The sequence below is a fragment of the Protopterus annectens genome, chromosome 2.part1, assembly GCF_019279795.1.
Source record: "Protopterus annectens isolate FY-2018-M chromosome 2.part1, PAN1.0, whole genome shotgun sequence".
In the NCBI taxonomy this organism is placed as follows: domain Eukaryota; kingdom Metazoa; phylum Chordata; order Ceratodontiformes; family Protopteridae; genus Protopterus; species Protopterus annectens.
The window spans coordinates 942,118,650-942,143,419 of record NC_056729.1 but is presented as its reverse complement, the minus strand read 5'-3'; the positions used below and the strand labels follow the sequence as shown (position 1 = coordinate 942,143,419).

At 39.7% G+C, this 24,770-nt stretch overlaps 1 protein-coding gene across 1 annotated transcript in view; it reads right to left on the bottom strand.

Moving 5' to 3' along the window:
- The window catches only part of LOC122794922 (probable ATP-dependent RNA helicase DDX60), a 2,165,155-nt gene that overhangs the window by 1,526,574 nt on the left and 613,811 nt on the right, over positions 1 to 24,770 (bottom strand). Inside the window, exon 8 of the mRNA XM_044063515.1 lies at positions 16,043 to 16,187. Coding sequence (XP_043919450.1) covers positions 16,043 to 16,187 — 145 coding nt within the window. The remainder of the gene's footprint in view (positions 1 to 16,042; positions 16,188 to 24,770) is intronic.

The window sequence follows — 24,770 nt, the reverse complement described above, 5'->3', positions numbered from 1 at the left end:
GAGATTGCTTTATATGCCAGACAGAGGTCTCCCCTGAGGAATCTGTATGAAACTGAGTAGAGGGACATGGCTTTTAGCCTGCCAGTGTAGGATAGATGCTTGAGGCCCTGGATTCCCCTAGTGAGGTACCTCTGTGGTCTTTCCAGCTGCTGCATGTATTTTGCAAGGTACATGCTGAAAGGGGTGCTATACTCAATACTGGACCTTATAAGGGAAGAATACAGGGATATTATGACCTCCTTGTCCCTGGACGAGATACCCTTACCTATAAAGTGAGCCATGTAGAAAGCTTCACATACAACGGCAGCAACATGGTGGTCAAAAGTCAGGCTGTCCAAATTTCTCACAACTGATTGAGTGCTTAGGATGCTGTTATTAATGTGATAATTTGTGGGGACATCAGTCTCCCCAATGGGGATGATGATGCATTTTTCGGTATTCAGCTTGAGGTCATGTTTCTGGCACCAGTCATTTGTTTGGGAGAGACCCTCTTGGAGGATGTCCACATCACTAGGAGAGCTGATGACAGTGCCCAGGTTGCAATCATCTGCAAACTTGGTCAGCCACAGCCCATTAGTTTTGGCCTGCACCTCAGAAAAGTATATCCCAAATAACAGAGGCTCCAAGACTGATCCTTGGGGTACGCCACTCATTTCGGGTCTACTACTTGAGGTGGCTTCCCCTATTTTGGCTAGTTGGCCAGTTTGCTACCTACCTGCTAACATATGGATTGATGCCTAGTTGAGAGAGTTTATCTACTATGCCTGAGTGGGGAATAGTGTCGAAGGCTTTGGCCAGGTCAAGGTAGGTGGTGTGCATCATCTTTCCCTCGTCCATGGCTTTGTTGACTGTCTCAAAGAAGTCGGCCCAATTTAACAGACATGACTTTCCCTTGATGAAGCCAAACTGTGTGGGATCAAGTGTTTGGAGGCTGCCAATTTAATTGTTAATGAGGACCATGATAATCTGCTCCAAGGCCTTGCAGATAAGACTAGTTAGGCTGATGGGTTTATAATTTCCTGGACTGGATCGGTGGACACTCCACCTTTGTGCAAAGGGCTGACAGTAGCTATCCTTCACTCAGCTAGGATGAAGCCAGTACAAAGGCTTTGGTTGAATAGGGTGCCTAATGGTGCTTCAAGTTCCTGCCTGAGTGTGTGTAGGATGGAGCCTGGGATGCTATCAGGTCCCATGGAGGCTGTATTTTTTGCCTTTGAGAGGGCAGTAATGACCTGTTCCTAGAGATAAGGGGAGGGGGGGGCAGGTACTGGGGATGCCCTGATTTACTGATGGAGGGGACAGTGGGGTGAAGTTTTCATTGAATCTGTAGCCAACAAGTTGGCTATATCTACGACATTTGTGTATGCGGTATCCATGACCACCAGTTCTGAGCAGATCTGGGTGCTTCCTTTGAGACTCAGGATGTATGTAAAGAAGGTCCTGTGATTTTCTCTAGTAGATGTGGCCAATATGGACTCAAAGTTTGATTTGGAGGATCTCACTAGTGCTCTTATTTGCTTGTTTAGGCTAAGGAGAGATTGCTTCCAATTGGTCACCTGCTCCTTCTTGGTCCTGGACAGCAATCTTTTCCTTTTGTTATAGAGTTTATTTATTGCAGATGTCCACAGACAGGTTTACTCTTCCTTGTGCAGTATGACTTCATCGTGGCAGGTATTCCTGATTCCATGTATCTATATAAATGCTAGTACAGTACTTTGGTGTAGATTTGGACATTGGTGCCACTTGCTACACAGGGGGGAGTGGGATGTGAAGCTGTTTATACTATCCCTCAGGAGGTTGTAATCAGCTTTGGGGAAGTGTTTTTGTTTGACCCTAGCTGGGGGGGGGGGGGGGGATGATGGTAACTTTGTGGTCAGATCTTACCAGGGAGGATGATACTGTAGGGATGCTGCAGGTGTTACTCATGTTGGTTAATACCAAGTCCACGATATTATTACCTCTTGTGGGGACTTCGACTAGCTCTTCAAGGCGTTTGCATTGACAAAATAGAGGAATCTCTGGGGATTTGTGTTCTGGCATGAGTAGTAGTTCTAATCTATGTTTGGGTAGTTAAAGCCACCCAGGATCAGGGTAAAGGGTTGAATATTGATAGATACAAATAGGTCCAGATAGGCAGAGTGAGCATCTTGAGTAAGATTTGGGTGCCTGTAGCCATCTATGATTTTAATTGGGGTCTTGTCAATGGTTAACTGCACCTGGAGTGTCTCATGTGCATCATACTGACAGACCAGCTTGGAGGTATGTATGTCTTTAATATATATTGAAACTCCACTTCCTTTGGCTTTGTTACCCACAATTTGGGGTCTGAAGGTATGACAGGATAAGTAACCCAGTAAGGCTGGGCTGCTCTCCACAGCTTTGAACCAGGTTTCTGAGACTGTGCAAATGTCAGCATCTTCCAGGGTTAAGAATGCTTGCAGTGAGTGCGGTTTCATGTTTAGACTCCTAGAGCTTAGCAGCATGACCTTTAATTTGTATTTTCTTGAAATTTTTATGTTGGTAGTTTTGACCTCATCACTTTTCCTAAAAAAGGCACTATGGGGGAGGCAAGAGCCTTTGCCAGAAGCCTGAAGCCCAAGTGAGACAGATGCAGGCCATCTCTGGCAAAGCATCATGGCCTGTCGATCATATCTTCCCAGGCTGTCAGGTATTGAATCCCCCTGGAATGACACCAGAAACTAAGCCACTTGTTAAAGTCAATCATTTTCTGTTTGTATTGAGGCTTCATTCTGGGTGATGGTAGAATGCTGCTTAAGGCTAGGGACATGCTTGCCTGGGACACATATTCAGCGAGCTCAATCATGTCTCTTTTCATATAGTCCAGGGAGGTACGTCTCAAGTCATTCACGCCAACCTGGACTATAACAAAGTCACAGCAGTACCTGTTGTTGAGAGACTTGAGTGTGTGTGTGATATGGCGGATTCTGGCACCAGACAAACAACTAACCATGACCTCCTCATTATTCAGCCTGGTGAGAGGCACATCAATGTGTCTCACAATGAAGGTCTCTTATGACTAATATGTTGGGTTTATGGTTAAGCCTCAGTGGCTGTTAAGACACAGGTGTGCGGACTATGTGTATTATGTGGTGTGGAAGGTTGTGGAGTTTGCATGTGTTTTTGCCTCGGAGATCTCCTTTGCTTGGGTATTTGATTGCCAAATGAAGTCTAGAAGGACAAAAGCGATCTTTGTTAACAATAGGTTATGAAAATAGAAATAAATTTTTACATGCAAAATGTATATGTATATATTTATATATATTTTTGATTGCCAAATGAACTAAGGTTGATATATTTCCAGCCATGTAGTATAATGTCTTGGATAAGATCACAGACTTAATAATCTACTTAATAATCTGGTTAAATAAGAGGTACCACATCATTATAAATTTTATTTAAAGTGCATAAGGGTTATAGATTATTATGACAGCTACTAAGCAGGGCAGGACCAGCTCGAATGTCACACTGATGGGGGAAGGGATGTGAATTTAACATGTGTACCAATAACACTTTGTTTTACAGCACAATAAACCATTCCCATGCCTGATAAAAAGTATATATATATTTAGAAAGCTTGTAAGGAAATTATTACTCTATTTTTGTTTTACTTGGATTGCTTGTCTGTGTACTTAATAAAGGATTTTCGACTGGAAACAGACTGCCTGCCTTGCTTGGATTACGTTTAAATACTTAGTAATGCTGTACAATTATTTATTATTTTATTTTATTTATTTTATTTTATTTTACATTTGTTGACCGGGATAGTCCGACTGGATACATGTCCATTTTCAGCGGAGTCCCAGAGAGAAAAGCTTCAACAGGGTTAAAATGACATATTGTAAAAAAGACAAAAACAATTACATAGTTTTAAGAGAGATAAGAATATTACAATAGAAGCTACAATTAGTTACATTTCATTATATTCAGGATAGTTGACACTTGGCTGACTAGGACAATAATTGCCCACTTGTATGCAGAGTTGCTCATGGTAATCTTAGTCTGGGTTTATACAAGGACAAAGCCAGTGCGATTTATAGTGGATTTCAGGTTCTTTTTTGAATAGAGCTAGTGATGGTAAAGACGTTAGCTTATTTGGAAGAGAATTCCACACCTTGCCAATAACATTGGAGTACAGTGTATCCCCGCCTAGGTTATGGGACTTGCTAGTTTGTATTAGGAGTTTGTCAGATGAGCGAAGAGAACTTAGGTTGGAGTAGGGGGTTAGTATGTTTTTTAGTGCAGGGGTGTTCTCTGGATATTTCGGGATTTTAAAGGCTTCTATGAGTTGATATTTCAGGAGAAGATTAGGGAGTTCTAGCCAGTCAAGTTTTTTCAGGTTAATACAATGGTGTGTTCTATAGGGTAGGGCAGTGATGAATCTAGCAATGTGGTTATAACAAGTGGAGAGACGATTGAGGTCCGATTTGTTGAGGTTCGTAAGGATGGGGGAAAATTATATATTTTCTATTATTTTTGTTTTGTTTTGTTTTGACTTGACGAGTTTAAGTTTGCTACTTCTACTACTATTGTCTGATCTGACTAATATACAGTGTGAAATACATGGACTGAAAATCTTCCACACAAAGAAGTTTCTTACACTGTTTTGGTATGTTTTTGTTGAGTACATCCACATATGTGGGTGCATGTTGTGTAATTGTGGGTTCTGGTAGGTTTCAGAATTTTTTTTTGGAACCTCCTTGCCATTTCTTCTTAAATATTCTGTTTACCTGCATTTTGTTTAGACTGTTTATTTTGTTTTTTGCCAAAATTGGAAAGGGGGTTAGAGAATTCCAGAGAAAATTTGGAAAAGGAGGGCTAGAGATTTCTTGTATCAGCTTACCCCTTTCACCACACCTTTAGATCACCTCTGCAGCAGGGGGATCCAAAACTAAATATCTATCCAAAGGAGATTTTAAAATCTCATTTTTAATATCATCTGGGAGGTTCTGAGAATGCATTTAGGCAAACCTCCTCAAAACAGTATCAGTGGCCGTAGCACTGGAAGAAGTATTAACCGAGTCATACACACAATGTAAAGAATGAGTACTGACTTGTACAATAGAAGCTAAATTGTTTAAAGTACACTTTTCCTCACAAGAAAAAAATGCAGACAGAACATTTCTCATACATTTACAAAACAAACTTTAACACAAGAATCCAGCAATTCAAAATTCTGAAAATCAAAGTTGCAGAATCATTCATTTCCCCCTTAATTATCGATAATCTTTTTATCCTTATCAGAAGGAGTAGGCTTTGGATTAGCTAAATGTTTAGCAGCAGTAGAATTAACTGAAGCTATAGCTGCTGGGTCAGGTTTGGGAACAGTGTATGAAAGCTTAAAAGACTAAGGAACTTTATATATCCTATCTGCCATTCTGGAGGCAGCTGGCTGATTATCGGAAAAACTGCAGACAGTATCAAAAACATCGACCAAAGCGGACAGAAATAGAGGGACAGGTCAAGGTGCTAGAAATTCCTTCTGTAACAACCCATAGTATTTTCTGAGGGACAAAGAAACCTCACTGTTCTCCCAACTAAAACACTGGTACCATTCAGAAGCAGTCTCAGAGAAAGTGAAACCCCCCACTTGAAGAATCAGAAACTGAGCTCCCCTCTTAGTCTGAGTCAGAAATCTGAGGAGAAAATCCTGTATCTGTCCCTTCATTTTCCTGTTCAGATTCAAATATCTATCTTTCTTTTACCAGAAACTACTTTACAAGAAGGATCAATAGCCTGAATTAAACCCTGAGTCAGACCCAGAAAACTACTCCTGTCCAAAGAAATCTGAGGAGGAGTAGATACATGTTTAGTTTTCTGTTTCTTTTTAACAGGAAAATCAGGCCAACAGTGTTACTACTGGCAACAGCAGCTTGCCCAGGGATTGGCACAACATTCTGACAAAGAAGCCTTCCCTATTTCCTCTCCAAGGACTGACAAGAGTGTCTCTCCCTTGCCCAATGAAGTTACTCCAAGAAATGTAGAGAACATGGCTAACCCCCGGTCAATAGTGGCTGTAAGTGCTACATCAGAGAGATCTGGGGTAAAAGATGAGTGACCTGAGAAAAAACTAACAGCCATGCAGAGTCACCTATCTGCAGCTGACGCAAGCTGCTAGCCTGCTATGGTGGCAAAGTCTATTCTGTTGGCCCTATTTTCCTGTTAAAAGAAACAGAAAACTAAACATGCATCTACTCCTTCTCAGATTTCTTTGGACAGGAGTAGTTTGCTAGGTCTGACTCAGGGTTTAATTCAGGCTACTGATCCTTCTTGCAAAGTAGTTTCTGGTACAACACTTTGTTCCATGGTCAATCCAAAAATGGTGCCTTTTTCTCAGGGAAAACAAACAGCAAAAGCTGTTAAAAATTTAAAGTCTTTACAAGTCACATTTTTCACATAAAAACACGGTAAAAATTCTTTAAAACAATTTGCCATCCCTAAAAGTAAAATAAACACAATTTCTTCACAGAAAAATGTTTTTCAAACACTTTAAATAACTTTTAAACTAACAGGAAAAAGAGTGCTCCTGTTTAAAAGTACAACAGAGTCTCATGACAGTCCATTAAAACATAAACTCCGAACTTTAAAATGACTATCCTGAAGAGGCAATTGTTAATAAATAAATTTTAAAAAGGAAGTTTTTTTCTCTAAAGGGAACTTACCCACCCAGCAAAGGGACAGCAAATGTCGACAGCTGATCCTCAAACACTTCAGTGGAGCATACCCTTCAGCGGCAGGAAAGCTCTGAAGGACTTGGGATCCAAATCTGTCTTTTTATTCAGCCCAGCTCAAACTGACTGACTGTTTGGGCAAGTGGAAGGTGCCCTGAAGCCTTGGAAGCTGGAGGGTTGTAATATCATTGGCAGGATATAACCCATACAGCTAAGGCTACTGCAGCAATGAGCAATATAGTGAACACCATTGGTCTTCTCCTTTGCACTTGTTTTTTGTTGGGGAGCAAGCCACCCACACCCCTGAATTTATATATTTGAACTTAGAGATCACCATGTCATGGAGAAAAAGAAATATTCTCAGAAATAGCAATCTCGGCCTTAGTATATGGAAATCCAGATTTTTGGTATTCAGTCTCCACATAGTGGGACTTGGCATTGTCAGTCCTGACATTTTAAATGGTTACCAAAAAATACCAGGGTTACTTTTTCAAACACTAAAAAATCACCCAAAGAATGCACTACAAATGTATAAAATAAGGAGGGTTTGATGGGTCGTGTGCTTTGTACCAGAGCTACTAGGATTTGTACCAGAGCACTATCAGGTTTTACCTCATATCATGCATTCCGGCCCCAAAACCCGGACCACACCACAAAAGGAGGGGGTGTATCCATATTCATCAAGGATACCCACACCTCCAGGTTGGTGGCAATGCACGAAGCATCGGAAACCATCCAGGTGCAATTAACCATAGGCAAAACTGCTCTACAATTTGTAGCATGCTACAGGCCACCCTCTCAAACTCAGGAACCCCACACAGCCTTCCTGAAGACACTGGAGGGTATAAATGTATCTCCAAACACCATTATATTGGGCGACTTCAACTACCCGAATATAGACTGGGAACATTACTCATGCCCAAACTTTCTAGCCCAAAGGTTCCTGGAGTTCATAAATTCAAATGCCATGGAACAACTAGTCACCGTTCCCACAAGAGGAGAAAATATACTAGATCTCATCATCACAAACATGGGGACAAAATGCTCCACACCGGAAGTATATCCCTCATTGGTGAGATTAGATCATAAACTAATCTCACTGGATATCCACATCCCGCCCACACCCCAAACAAAAAATACCACAGTGAAGAACTTCTCTAAAGCAAACTTCACACTACTCAAGACTGGTGTGGTATCCTTCCAAGGCCCCCGAGCCAGTGGAAACCACAATCCAAGCTGCGGAAGCCCTTACAAATGCCTTCTACGAACACCTCCAGGACTGCATGGATCAGGCAATCCCTAATAAAACAAAGACTCTTTCCACCAAGGGCAAACGTCCAGTCTGGTGGACCCCAGCCATAAACAAACTTTACAATAAGAGGAGAAAGCTGTTACATGATAGAGCAAAATCCATAAAAGAGAAGACACCTTTGATCATTATTAGTAAAAAAATACGAGCACTCATAAAATCATCCAAGGCCAACTTAAGGCCTTCTTCAGCTATGTTAGAAACCTGGGTGGAAACTCCCAGATATGCTAAGAATTAGTCAAAAATGATACAAAAATCACTGAACCCACAGACATTGCCAACATACTGGCAGACAGGTTCAGTGCAAACTTCACCCCCCCCCCCCAAAAGGAGAGATAACTATCCCAGCGGAGTGCAGCCTCCCAGACATCTCCAATGTGCAGGTGAAAGCTGCTCTCTCTAAAGCTAAAAACACAGCATCAATGGGACCGGATGGTGTCCCCGGCTGTGTGCTACACAAACTCAATGAGGAACTAAACCCGCACATAAGGCAGCTGTTTAATCTTAGCCTTACCACAGGATACGTGCCCAAGGAATGGCGTACAGCAACTGTGGTCCCACTCCACAAAGGCGGTGCCTCTACGGACCCTGGTAATTACCACCCCATAAGCTTAACAAGCCTGGTCTGCAAAGCTATGGAGAAGATCATAATGGAACTCATAAACAAAGACATAGGGGACTTGCAGACATTGGACCCGACCCAGTTTGGCTTTGTCAAGGGCAGATCATGCCTTTTGAACTTGGTCGACTTCTTCGAAACAGTCACCAAGGCCATTGATGAGGGAAAGGCAGTCCATACAGCCTACCTTGACCTTGCAAAAGCTTTCGACACAATACCCCACTCGGGTATTATAGAGAAACTTACCAGCTTAAATGTAAACCCATATGTCACAAGATGGGTTGCAAACTAGCTAAAGGACAGAACCCACAGGGTTAGAGTAGCTGGCGCCATGTCAGACTCTAAGCCGGTCACAAGTGGTGTCCCACAGGGCTCAGTCCTTGGCCCCCTGTTGTTCGGCATCTACTTCTCAGAAGTACAGGTAAATATAGGAGGACTATGGCTGACAAAGTTTGCAGATGACTGCAAACTGGGAGCCATAGTGGAAAGTACATCGGACACAGATATCCTTCAGAGGGGTCTCACGGAAACTGATAGCTGGTGCCAGAGCCATGGCCTGAAGTTAAATGCCAAAAAATGTATAGTCATACCCTTCGGGAAAAACAAGGTAACCCCAAGCTACCATATAGGTGGCAATCCACTAAGCACAGAAGAGGTTATCAGGGACCTGGGGACCCAGGTTGACAGTGGCCTTTCTTTTGACACTCACATTGCTAAAGTGGTTAGAAAAATCTTCTACATTGCCCACCTGATCATGAAGGGATTCACATCCAGATCAAGTGAGGTCATTGTTCCCCTGTACTCTTCACTTATCAGACCAATGATCGAGTACACTGCCCCATTCGGGATGTATCTCACCCGACACCTGCAGCAATTGGAGAGACCCCAAAAGTTCCTCACCAAAAGGATAAAGGGACTCCAAAATCTGTCATATGCTGCCAGACTGAAGAAACTCCAGCTCTATTCAGTCGCATACCGTCTGCTCAGAAGTGACCTGTGCCTGACATACAAGGCCATGTCCAACCCGGAATTAATGGGCATGCTCCACCTAAAAAATCCAAATCTACCAGATCCACTAGAGCAAGCGACTTAAACCTTAGCACGGATATAAATAGGACATGCTGGAGGGATAGATTTGTCACCCAGAGACTCCCTATGTTGTGGAATAAAATCCTGGTCCATGTGAGGCAGAGCACCTCGCTGGCTCTGTTCAAGAGAAATCTTGACCGGTGGATGGGAGATCGTAGGTTTACCCTGGGAATCATCTCTGTGTCACTGCTGGACAGAGGCACAACAAACTAATGGGCACAGTATTTTTTAACAAAAACTCTGGGCTAGGCTTATAAATGCCTTAGGGCAGATAGCCTAGTATAAACCTATGAACCTATGAACCTATGATTTTAAGCATATGAAACATTAAGACAAGGAAACTGACACGAGAAATGCATCTACTTTCTTGTTATAGTACAGTTTCTGAAATGCGTGTGCTTAGATAAGATATATAAGGATGTTATGGTAAAATGCCCCAAATAAGAGGCATAAAACCTACTTTTTCATTTTTATGATTCTCTGTCTATAATGTATGTGCATTGCCCTGTTTTGCAACAATCGCTGAATGCATTCACTTAAAGTGGTATTACTTGGATGATATTTCAGCCAATAACAGCAGTAACCAGTGCATCCATGCAGAATATAAGCACATCACCAGTCATGCCTTTTTATACCGTCTGCATGCTTCTTTAAACTAAATGTGAGGAGACTATATGGCAGTAGCTTCTGAAATACATTGGAGTCATCAGTACTTAAGACTTCAGGCTCATTCAATCATTCTCAGAATGTTAAAAGTCTTGTATTTTCTTAAAAACTTGACTGATTCAGTTATAGAAGACATGTTTATGTTCACTGTGCTTAAATCATTAATGTGAAACATTCTTTGTAGCAACCATGGCAATACTCTTTAATACACCAAACTACTTTGCGTTTTTATTTTACTACAACAGCTGTGAAGGTTAGGACTTTAGATGATTAATAGTGTCATGGGCTTTCTGAACAAGCTCAAAGCCTTCTGGTATTCAGGATTAGGATGCTATGGACCACATGCCTGAAGTTATGGGTGCTCATATCTTAATCTAACTCTTGCTTGTAGACATGGATTGACAGGGTGAGTTCAACTTGTGGGGGGGTTACTCCATAAGCTTGAAAGTATTTGTGCCACAAAGTTGCCATTCTTCATTGTACAGACAGTATTAACGTTTACCTAGGCAGGATGTCGTCTCCTGTTTGGATCACCAAAGGAATATTGTAAGCACAGGATTTCAAACAGTAGGAGACAACTGCTGCTTTCTGTATGTCATCTGAGAAAAATATCAGATATAGAGAAAGTATGAGAGTTGCTTTAGTCTTTGTAAGACAAGCCTTGACTCACATTGATTTTCATTGTAAATATTTGTACCTTCTCCAAATGCACCAGGTGGCAAGCAAGTAGGTTATACAGCATGCTGCAGCAGTCTATTATTCATTTTATAAGACATGTATACATGGGGACAATTACTTCTCTGATGTTGCACTCAAGTACAGAAGATCAGGTGGGCAACTCCATATGTATGCTTGGCTGATGACAGTAGCTATATGAATATCAAATGAAAGGACTCCAGGGTCTTCAGGCTAGCTTTTAGTTGTTGCATACCAATAGTGTATAAAGCTGGCAGTGGGGTTTTGCCAGATACCACAATACTGCAATTTTAATACTAAAGGTAAGGTAATTTCCGCTGCACCATTTGTTTGTAATGTTAATACTAGTATAGGTTCATAGCTTCACAGGTGATTGCTAGGCCTCTGGGGGCCTTTTTAAGCCTAGCCATGCTTCCCAAACATATCTGACATGTTTTGATACCCCTGGGTTATTTTAAGGGGTATTTGTAGGCTTGAGCATGGGTGGTCAAACATTTACAGGCTACCTCTGTCTGACAGAGACATAACTGCCAGACCAGGGAAAAATTTCAAAACCCTCATCTACTGGTCTAAGTTATGCTTGAATTGAGTTATGGAAGAACCCTGCTTTATATGGATGGGAGGCTGTTCCAGAGAAGGCTTAGTCTCTGAGTCACATACTGTCTGAAAAGAGGTCCCCTACATATGGTCAAAATGCCACAAAGTCGAAACCCATATGACCGTGACCATATGTTCGACTTCTGGAATCCCGAACATGTGTAATGGACTTCTCCGTGCAGTGTGGACTGGAAATATTTTCTTTTCCGCACTGTAGTGCGATCTCGGAGTTGGTATATGAAAGTTACAGGGGGTGTAGGGGGCATAGCCCCCCTGCTAACATTTAGAAAATGTGTTACTGTTGTGTATATTTTTTTATTTTTACATGTTCGAAATTGTGGAAGTCGAACATATGGTCTCGGCCATATGGGTTTTGGCTTTCGGCAATTTCGATCATGTATAGTAGACCCCTGAAAAGAGATACTATCTGTGGGGTTAAGGACAATGTTCTTAATTTTGGAGCCATTTGCTTGACTGGTGAGTCAGACCCTGGAGTCACTTCTGACACCTCAGAAAATGATACTACAAAGAAGTGGCCCCCAGGCCAAAACCTTGATGGATTCAAGGGAAACAAGGGCTAGTAAGGACAGGATTACGCCTATGCTTACATGTTCTGCACAACCATGTAGTCAGCTGTAGACTCAAATTATTATGCATTAATTTGACTTTTGAACACTGAGTTGATGTACAATTCTGTCATAGAGTATATAGGTAAATATTTAAGCATGCTGAAGTAAGCTACATGGAAAAGTAAGTCTTCATCCAGGATTGCTGTCACATTTTCAAAATTTATGAGGTTAACTGTACTGGTTAGGCTATGCAGAAGGAGGTTTCCTGCATATGCCTGAAAATCTTCCATGATTACTCTCTCCATCACATTTCACAATATGTTTCTTAGGCTGATCACATTTTAATTACTGGGATCTGGGGAAGTGACTCCTTGTAGCCTGTTTTCAGATGTGAGAGAAGTAGCTAGTTTTTAACGCTCTAGTAAGAATGTGTGCCAAAGTGATATGCTCAACTATTTCTGAATGCACAAATTAAGGTTACTGGTATCTGATATAGTCCCACAGGAGCGGATGTTGTTTCTGTGGGGAGCAAGACACAGACAGGAACAGTGCTTGGGGTTCCATTTAGTGATCTGAAGTTTGCTTATAATCATTATGCTAGTTTGCTAGCAATAACATTTTGGTCTATTACTGTAATACCATTTTGCTCTACTAGTTCACTAGCAATAACGTTTTGGTCTATTACAGTAATTCCATTTTGCTCTACTAGTTCACTAGCAATAACTTTTTGGTCTATTACAGTAATACCATTTTGCTCTACTAGTTTGCTGGCAGTATCATTTTTGGTCTATTACAGCAATGCTGTTTTGATCTAGCACACTACATTCTTGTTACTTCCCTTTCACTCCTTAGGTATAGTGCAAACATCATCATTCACACCCATCCTGAACCACGTTTTACCAGGGAAGAAGCTTTGGCTCTGATTGTTTTAAAGAGGTCTTCATGGATGCAGTTTACCTTAGCCTTGTCAAATTAGCCTGTGTATAGTTTGAAGGCTTTGTACACTCTTTTCTTTTAGTTTAATAATGTTTTGATTCTGTAACTCACTACTTCTCGATAATGAGGCAATAATGTAAGCACTGTCCTAATCTGGTCATACATAAAAAGGACCTTCCAAAATGGCGACTTCAGCTATTTTTACCTGTACTTTAAATTCTTCTTCCTTGCCAGGCAGATCTGATTAAGTAAAAGTGAAAACGCTGATTTTTAAAGTTTAAAGTTTGATACAATTCTGTTAGTGAACAAAGACCTTCCTTCTTAAGAACTCATGATCTAAGGCATAGGCCTCTTATAATGGCTTAGAAGCTGGACTGAATGACTATCATTGGCTCATCATGAATAGGAAGACTGTTTCATTTTTTATAACATCTTTTTTAACATTGTTGTGGTGTTATCTTTTCCTATAATTCTTTCTCTAAAAACCTCATGAATCACTTGAAAAATGGCAAGCTCATTCGTAGAAAAAATTAGATGTAAAGCTCTGGTTTATTATGCTTAATATAAGTTTTATGCTTCTTTCGTGGTTGTTTTTTTTTTTTTTTTTTTAATGCCTGGCTTTTTTTACAGCTGTTAGATGCTTTTCTTTACTGGTCATATTTTGTTAGTTTATTAAATTGGGGATACACTTGGATAATGTTGGCTACCACAGACACTGGCGTGGACTGTGACCCTCACTCTAAGGCTCAAGGTTGTGTGCCACCTCTCACTTTGGGGAACCAAGCCTACGGCCATTTAGCATGACTTACTCATCCTACATATTATCTTTGCTCATTGAATATTGTTGTTTGGACACATGAATACTGCACTTGTTAAGGTTAGTATTTCTTGTCTGGCCCCGCACTCCCATTGGCCTTTATACCCTGTCAGTCTCCAATAAAAAGAAGTACCTTACAAAACCTATCCATGTTTGGATTTTGGATGGCAGCCTAGTTTTTTTTCTCTGAACTCCTGTCAGATCTAGTAACTCACACCACCTATCTATTTTTTTATTCTGGATGGCACCCTAGTTTCTCTTCCAATGAGTAATCACCCAATCAGGGAATGCCACTATATTTCCTGCCAATGGTCCTTCAGTCAAAAAACATCCAATCACATGGGAACAGACACCACCCATTCATGGCATAACTAAGTCATCCACCTTATACAATAAGATTAATTTGATTGGCCGGCTTCATTTCAAACCAACACCCCCTTGGTGTCCCCCTATCAGATCACAATTCATTCTCCCGCCATTAAATTTGTTATTTGGGTCCCTATAATCTCCACCCCCTTAGGAACTGATAACGGTGGGCTGATGCTCATACCCAACTGGCTGGGTCTCCTCGACCAATAGGTGTTCAGATCTTCACAACCTAGGGTTACCACCTTTTCAAATGCTCAAAGTGGGACATTTTCTGTAGAAATGTCAGATTAGCAGGACAAAACATACCCATGACCAGTACAAATGATAGAACTTCACCTTTCTGCCAAAATAAAAGCTTATTCGTGTAGCATTTGAGTTGCTTATGCTATTTCATATAACATTTAGGTGTTTCAGAGAAAAAATAACTGTTTTATGAAACTATGAAAGAAAACTTAGGAAATATTTTTGTACAATAATCTCAGGACATCTGCCATTTTTTTCAGTTTTTTTGCAGGACACAACTGCCCAAAGAGGGACTGTCCTTCACAAAGTGGGACAGGTGGTAACCCTATCACAACCCCTTAGCCTTGCTGATCGGTCGAACGCTCCACCAAGTCACTCATAGACTTGCCAATGCACAGCAGCCAATAAGATAATTTTCACTGAAAAAATCCACCCATTTAACAAGACACCTAAGGACACAGCCTTTAAGGACCCCCCCCCCCCCGGGGATTAAGGCAGACACTATTGGTTTATTGATCTTTTAACAGCCTATGAAAAACTACAATTCGTATCCCGTTTTTTATGGCCAACTGTTAATGAACTGAGCTGTATAACAACTATGATGTTAAACATGAAAAAAGGCCTTGTCTGTTTTATATACATACAGGGCAAAAAATATCAGACTCAACTGTCAGTTCGTATCTGCCTGCTGTTATTTGGAATGATTTAATAAAGTTTTGGGCAAAAAGTGTCACGGTGTCTGTTTCAATTTTTTAAGAATCTGGATTACTATTGAATATTGGCTGCTATCCCTTTGAAGGAATTTTCATCAATTGTACACAAGCAGATTCTGTGTACCATGAGCACCTGGGTTACAGCTGAACGTCCACCATTTCAACTTTAAGTTCTGAAGCATCAGTAGCAAATACTGAAGCCATGACCTGGGTATTTTAGTTGGATGAAAGGAGTGTTTTAAGTGTATGCGCACTCAAATCTGTAATAGGTTAACAAGATAAATTCTAATGAAATAAGAAGCAAAGTCCCAGCATCTTCAGCAAAAGAGGTAAATTTTTGTCTAATATTTCTGACATTTTAAATTCATTTCTGAGAAACACTTTAGCCTGGAGTGGTACAAAGCTTCTGTTGACAAATTTCATAAAATGTGGAAAATTGCTTACAAATAATGATGGAAAGCAAGCTCCAGAAAGGATTAAAGCCTTGCAAGTTTGAATAAAAATATACAAAAAGAGACAAGTAAAGCAAGCTTGCATGTATCATACATGTTCCTTACCAGAAATGTGCGCAGCATAACCATCTATTTTAAAAAGGGCAGGCACATTTCAAAACATAACGACCAACATTTTAAAAGGGATAGCTGTTATTAGTATGATTTTTCTGATTTATTAAAGGCAATACCTGTTAGAGCTGCTGTAGAGGTTTACCTGTGCAAGCGTAAAGGTTTACCTGTGCAGCTTTCTTTTTCACAATGAAGAGCAATGTTTGTCAGCAGCACTTCATCACTTAAGTCAGGCAGGTATTTTAAATCAACTTGCCACAATCCTTCCATAGATCCTAATGTCTTCAGAGTGACGTATTCAAAAAATCTTCTCTAGAAAAGAAAATAAATTCATTTTCATTTAGATCGTCATAAAAGTGCTTAATTACAATTGATTTATCAGGAATTGTCTGACTAAATAGAGCCCACTCACAGCAGCAGCCTGAAAAGAAAAAAAGTAAAACAGTACAGGACAAGTGTATATACTAGCCAGAGCAGATACAGACTGAGCACACATTAAAACAGTGTATGGCAACTATATGTTAAATAGGGCACCCCGAAAAAACTAATATCATTACTAGCAACATATGGATACCAACAACAAAAGATTTCAATACAAGAATCAAGGCCACACTTTCCATCTCAGCAACTATAGCACAGCTCCAAGTAACGCTGACATTGTATCACTTCAGACATGAACCTTAGGAGCTTTTTGTTAACTATTTGGAATAGCTCTGAGTTTACTGAGGAGGCACTTCTTGCTCTGCAGTCCTTGTAATTCTTTTAAACATCTTTTTAAACAACACTAAAGTTCAAGACAGTCTGAACTTGCATGGAAGAAAATTCAAAATGTGCAATCATGCTAAGATTCTCTAAATAAGGACTTCAGCATGTGAAGGGGGTATGTCTACAACAGGCCAAGACTAGATTCCCCAAGCATCAAGTGTATGAATCACAAAATGCTGATGAACAGTAAAATGTTTTTTTCCCCACAAGAAGTTACTACATGTGCATTCTTTAACTATATGCTTGCAGTGATTTCTTTGTTTTTGAGAGATTATACCATTCTTGATGTTTGTGCAAATGTGGATGGCGTTAATCTATGTAACTTTGGGGGGGGGGGGTGCAGAAGGGCTTGTCCTATTGTTAAACAACACTTGCGTTTATTTATTTACCCCTTTTGGCTTTTCATGAATTTGTGTTTGGTAATGTGGTTCCTTGATATCATGTCAGTTGTTTTATAGCAGATACCGTAATGGTTATTCAAAGGTCCACAGAACTTTAAAAACTGGATCCGAGAAACCTCACACAAAGCTCTGGCTTAAATCCTCATCTTTTTAATGGGCTACACTTTCCAAAATGTATCAGTTTATACATCTGTATGCTCTTGAGTAATTTTGCTCTAACTAATAATGGAATTTGTAAAACTTGAAATCAAAATCTAGTCCCAGCATAAAGGAAGTTCTGGATGTTGTAAATGAGATAAAAAAAAAAAAACTGGAGGTGGGATCTTAAGAAAAGGGAAGGAGCAAATTAAACTGAAATAAACAAAACTATTAAGTACGAAAGATTTCACATGTGGAAATTTTCTGGAAACAAGCAATGTATATCTTCACAAAAGTAACCTATGCAACAGCTTTCAAAGGTATATGGAGATTTACGAGTAAGAAAACAATAATTCTTTCTTTTGTTGAATAACAGTAAACTACAATTTCCTGTTGAAAGAACTTCCCTATCAATCTTTTAGTCCTTTTGAGTACCTCAGCCACTCAGTTCAGTTCAAAATAATCACATCTATATACTGGTCATTGCAGTCAGAAGCATCATATTTATAAGGCATGAGTAGCCATATTCCCATTCAAAATCCTAAGGCTTGCTTATTTACTTTTCTCACCCTTTCATAGAATTATGCTAACCTCTTTTTTTATGGACTGAAATCTGAAATGAAAAAGAAGTTAGTAAACTTATGTTAAGTAGGGGAATAATAAATACAAGAAGCACAACATATGATTCTAAAAATGGTGTCAGCCGCAAATAAATTTGGTAATTAATGTGTGAAGATGAGATACTCAGTTCCAATGCTGTATGCACAGACAATGGACCATTAAAATATGCAGCCAGGTATACAGTCATTAGCTGAATTCTACCTACACAATGACAGCTGGAGACTTCAAAACAGGGAAGGGGAGGGCTTCATGAAGCAACGGAATGGGTGAGGCTAAATGGAAGAGATACAGCAATATTATATTAGGTCAGTGATTAACTGTGATCAAATAATTGCTAGGTTGAGTCACTTTTATTCACAAAATGCCTTGGTACACATTCATTACAGCACCTTTATTGACAGTATACACCTCAGTTGTCCAAATGTCATTAAATAAAAATTAGAGTTATATAATAATAATGGTCGCAGACATTTATTTCAGCTTGTTTCACTCAAATCCGCATTAGACCTGCCAAGCTAGATCAGTGACTGTTCAACTGTGATCATATGACAGCATGCATCATTTTTATTGATACACTGCTTCCATGCCAAACATTTATAGCCACTTTGCTGACTGTATACATCTTAGATGTCTGACTGAACAAAGGAATGAATAAACACACAAATAACAGCCTGAGAATAGTACTTTAACTCATTGTTGGAATAAGCATACAAGAGAAGTCAACACATGCACATCTGTATGTGTGTACACATACACACATGCTAACCAATTACAGCCAATTTAATTACTGTCTATACTCAGATGTCTGATTGTGATCAAAATGCTTACTCTCTGGCATAATGCATTTCAGCTAATTGCTGTGAGAGGCATACAGACACAGACATGCACACACACACACACACACACACACACACACACACACACACACACACACACACACACACAAAGTGCCCAGCAATTAGAGACATTTTGTTGACTGTGTATATGTCAGATGTCTGAATGTGATCAAATGAATGAATTAATATAGAAATAATAGCCAGAGTAATGCATTTTAGCTCACTGCTGTCAAATGCTTACAGTGCAATCCACTGTAAAATTCCTTGTGCTAACATCCGCACATACACAAACACATTCACACACACAAATGTCTCTACTCTTTTATTGTCAAATGTTTGACACTTGGAAGGTCAAGTCACACAATTACTGCAACCTTATCACAAAAGTTAGCATACTGAAAACAAGCAAGTCTGAAATATTCATTGAATGTCAAAACTCCTTCTGCGCCAAACCGAGGATCAAGTGCTAACATGGGTCCAAAAAACAGGCAAGTTTGGATCGTCAGTAATGTTGATATTCAACACTTAGACTGTTAGTAGGCAGGGTTCGCTCAGCTAAACTCTACCTTCTGAGAGTTGAGCATTTGAAAGTAAACCATGCCCACCAATTACAGCACTTCATTTATTGTGATGCAAGGCAACTGTGATGAGTAAACAAAATATCTCCTGTAAAAAAAAGAAACTATGGCTGATGCCTATTGAGCTACCTAAATTACTTCTTCTCTTACTGAAACAGATGTTTGACTGTGATTAAACAAATGAATGAATGACTGAATCAATCAATAAATTAATACATAAATAACAGACACAGTGTTGTATTTTAGCTCCTTTCTGTCATAGACATACAGTGCACGCCATTGCAAAAATTATAAACCCCGCTCCAGTACACATGCATGCACCCCCCCCCCCCCACACACACACACACACACACACACACACACACACACACACTAATAAAACCAAAAAATATATACTCTGTTCAACAGCCTTGGTGGATGGTTGGCAAGCATCAGCACAGCTTGCTGACTATGATCGCATTATTAAAAATAGACATTTTCCTGCATTTTCTTCCAATAGACTAGACTTTAGAACCAGAGAATGGACAGTAATCCAGATCTGAATGAATCTCAACAGTCTGTCTGGAAAATCAGCTTAGGTGAGTAAGGCTAACTAGAAAAGAAATGAGAACTCTGCACTTGTGAGTAATGCACTTTAATGCATGTGTAGAGTTCAAAGATCCAAAATATGAAAGCTGATTATTTTTCTTAGATTCTAATTTAAAACACAGAATATTCTTAATGTTTTTTTTTCCATTTTGGGATAAGGTTGCAGCCCAGCAGCAAGTACCATCAACCTTCCATTAACTACAGCAAGGTTATTTTACTGAGCATCCAATACTGACAGAATGCCTGCTCATCTGCTCACGCTTAGAAGTTTATGCATAATTTGTGTAATATTATACAACTTGCTCATCCTGTAAAACTTATTTAATGTAAATCAATTTGGAAAGTCTTGTGGAGCAAGGGAAAGAAAAACTACAGTTGTGAAACCTGAACGTAACAGTAGATGTCCAAATGACCACTGCTGCAATAGCCTTAACTATATTTATTATATCCTGTGAATGATATAATGGCTGGCCAACTTCCTAAGGTTCAGGGCATCTTCCATGACCTCAAATTGTCAAGCAACTCCAGTTGAGCTGACTAAAAGAAGAGTTTGGGTGCCGAGCCCTTCTGAACTTTCCTGTCAGCAGACAGAAGGAGGATGAGACCCGGAATGACTGTGGTAGGAACAAATAATACATAAATGCCTACACCCTGGCATAAAAAAAATAAATAAATAAGGGGGATGGAGAGAGAGGCTACTGCAGTAGTGATAATTCGAACATGTACTGTTTTGAGACGTTTAACTTGTACAACTATAAAATGTTCATCATAGTGATCACTGCAGTAGCCTTAGCTATACGGATAGATTACCATAGCTAACTACATCTGGGAAGTGGAAGAAGAGAAGTCCAAGAACCCTGGAGAATAGTCCAAGAAAAGCTTGAGCTTCACCTAGAGAAGGAATCAAGCTTATAGTACTCTCTAAAAGTATGTACAGAGGACCAAGTAGGAACTACTAGAAACATTCTAGAATCCAATCCTTTCCAAAAAGCCATAAATGAAGCCAAGGTCCTAGCAGAGAGGGCTGTGACCCTGCCTGGAATAGGTTTGTTATGTGAGTATAACAGAGGGTAATTGCTCTAGGCAACCATTTGGCAATAGTCTGTTTTGGCACAGGTTCTCCCTACTTACCTTCACAAGAAACAAACAATTTATCTGCAGATCTTCTGTGAAGATAGTATCTGAGTTGTCTGTGGATATCCAAGATATGGAGCATCCTTTCTCCCTCACTTTTAATTCAGTAAAGAAAATAGGCAGATGGATAGTTTGGCTTAAAGTAAGCATGGATTTCACTTTAGGCATAAAAGAAGGATTAGTTCTCAAATAAACCATGTCCCTATGGAAAAAGAGGTAGGTTTGACTTACTATAAGAACTTGCAACTCAGATACCCTTCTTGCAGATGTCAGAGGAATATGTAAGACTGTTTTCCATGTTAAGAAACTCAAGTCAGCCATGTTAGCTGGTATAAATGGAGCAATCATTAGCTATTCTAACACAAAATTAAGATCCCAAGGAGCAGCCACCAGTTTACTTGGAGGACTGTTATGAAAGACCATTTCCCAGAATATTTTGACACAAGACTGCCTTGAAGGATGAAGATCTATGGGCAGACATGCTGAAATGACTGACAACTTAACCTTGAAAGAGGAATAAGAGAGGCCGTAGGATGATAACTCACACAAATATTGAAAAACCTGAGAAAAACTAGCCCAGAATGGGTGCTGGTTATGTTGTTGGCACCAACTAGAAAACCTTTTCCATTTGCTAATATATGATTTTCAAGTAGTAGTTTTTCTTGCCTCCATTAGTACCTGCTGCATGTCTTCAGTAAACAAGTGGCTAAAATGTATTAAGAACTTGTCATCCATGCAGTCAATTGAAAATGATTGTCAGAGTGTATCAAACACCCCTGTTCTTGTGTGAGTAGATCCAGTCTATGAAGAAGCTTGTGGTAATTACCCTCTACCCATTTCTGAAAGAAGGGAGAGTCACAATTGCCTATGCTAGAAGGGAGTCACCACAATGATCTTGGGGGGGGGGGGTTCTTTCTGGATATTCAGAAGTACCTAGGATATTAGCAGAAAGGGCAGAAACGCATACAGGAACATTTTTGTCCAAAGAAAAGAAAAGGCATCTGTTTTCCAGGCCTTTGTGATTAAAGTCTTGCAACAAAATCTTACCAGTTGATTGTTCAAAGAGGAGGCAAAAATATCTACTTGGGGAACTCACCACAGATAGATCAAATTTTAGAAGACCACCTGATCTAGTTTCCATTTGTGAGTGTCTGCATTGTTCCCGCTCAGCATCTCTGCCACACAATTTTAATTTGATGGAATGCAGGATACTCGTAGAGTGAGATTACTGTGAAACTAGAGCCAAAGCTGACATGGTTAGTCTGCAAAGGGGGTATGACCTGGTTTGCTCTTGCTTGCTGATGTATGAAATGACTATGGTATTGTCTGAAACCACTCTGAAGATGTATCGGGGGCCAAAGATGGTTGAGAGAGTTGAGTACCTTGATCAGGGAAAGTATGTCCTAGATATTTATGTGCTAGTATTTGTGATTGGTGTCCCACACCCCTGCACTTTTATCCCTTCTCAAAATGCTACCCAATCAAAGTTCAGAGTGTCTGTGGTGGCTGACTACTTTGCAGCATGGAGGGAGGATGGGAGACCTGGATTTAATGATATCTGCTGTCGCCACCAAAAGAATTCTCTTCTGGCAAACCCCAGTACTGGGATTTGAAAAGGTAAAGGATACTAATGTTGGGACCAAGGGGGTTTCAGATACGACTGCATCTTTCTCATGTGTAGTTTTGTCTGGGGCATTATGAAAATGATAAATGCCATGAGACCCAAAATTCTGAGGTATTCCCTGGCAGTGACCAAAATCTGAGTGGGAAACCTTAGAAATAGATCTAAATAAGGGTCTGTTTTTTCCTGTGGAAGAAAACTTCTTTGAACATAGGTGCCTAGTTGACATCTCAGGAACAAATACTTGTGTGAGAGAGTCAAGAAGAGCATTTGACTGTTCTCTTGGAATCTCAGCTTTTGTAAGAAACCTCTCACCTGAGAGAGAGAGAGAAAGAGAGAGATTACTGATATTTTGAAAAAGACTCTACAAAGATAAGCAAGTCATCTACATATGGAAAAATATGGATACCCTGTAGAGTGCAATGAGCTATAACTGGAACTAGACACTTTGTGAAGACTTGGTGCAGTGGATAGTCCAACGGCTAAGGTAGAGAACCAATAATGTGATTCAGACATAACAAAACCTTAAGAAACATCCAAAGTCTGGAGGAATAGGCATGTGATGATAAGCATCTTACAAATCTAGTGTTACCAAGAAATTTGAAAGTGGGAGAAGAGCTAACATGTTGTCAAGTGACATCATTTTGAATTAGGGCATTATCACAAACAGGGTTAGTAAATAAAGACCCAGAATGGGTTTTCAAATATTTTCTTTCTTTGGCATAAGGAACATCCCTGAATAAAAATCCTTTCACACTTGGGAAGGAGGAACTAATTCTATCAGTTCTTCGGACACCATGTGATGCAGAAACAAGAGAGTCTGATCTGGAAGATGAGGAATGTCCCTCTGGAAAGGAGTAATTTCCACCAAATGCCACCAGTAACTTTGATGAATTAAATTTAGAACTCCTTTATCTGAAGCAATCTGTTGCTAAACAGCAAAACTGACATTAAGACTTTCTGGAAGAAATGGGGGCCAGGGTAGAAGAGGCCACAAGGTCTCCTAAATAGTCATTCAGAGATATTGGGCTATCCTTGGTTTTGGGAAATTGTAGAATTCTTTTTGGAATTCCCTCGCCTTGCCTTCTTAAATGCCTGTTTACCTGAATTCTGTTGAGACTATTTATTCTGCTTTCAGCCCAAAATGGAAAAGAATAAAGATAATCCCTTGGACTATTTGGAAAAGGAGTGCTGAAAAATCTTAGATATTCCCTGATCAGCTTGCCCCTCTCATCGCACTTTCTGATCATCTGTGCAGCAGAGAGGTCAAACACTAACTCTGTATCCAGATGAGAATTTAAAATGTAATGTTTAACATCATCTGGTAGGTTCTCAGAATGCAACCATGCAGACCTCCTTAAAACAGTTCCAGTGACCATAGCCCTGGAAGAAGTATCAACAGAACCATACATACCACAGAGAATAGTGACCCGTGCATTACAAAAACTATGTTATTTAAAGTATATTTTCCTCACAAGGAGAAACTGAAGATAAAACATTCCTCAGACATCCACAATTTGTCAGAAAACACTTTTACAAACCTGACAATTCAAAATTTTGAAAACCTAAATTGCAGTAATAGACACTTTTTCCCATATCTATTGATAATTTCCTATGCTAATGTTTTCTGAAAGCATTCGGTTTTCACAATCTGGGAGAACAATACAAATAAGTCAAAACCATGCATCTTACCATGGATAACCTTCATTGTAGGCTAACCCAAGCCTGGGAGCGTGGCTGTCAGTTTGGTACAACTGTTCCTATTAGGAGGGTAAAACATCAATATTTGAAGATGTACATAGTTTTTTGTGTTAGGATAAAGTTAATAGGTTTAAAGGGTGTATTGGGTGTGTTTTTTTGTTGAGGATTTGCAATAAAACAAAATGTTTTGTAAGATGTGACATAGGCTCAAATGGATATGACAATAAACAACTGTATAAAAATCAGCTTGCCAAACATTAATGTATGCATGTAACACAAAAGCTGAAACTAGATACTTAACAAAAAAGCTGTTTCACATAAAAGGTGGGAATAATAACTTTTTTAACATAATGATGCTTTATGTATTATTTTTATAATGTAAATGGTCTCAGAGAAATATGAGTAGAATATGTGAAGTACAATGTTTGTTATGTTATAGTGTGATTACTTTTATGTGAACATAAATTTGCCTATGTCTTAAGTGATAATTCAATAAAGGTGACTGAGATTGA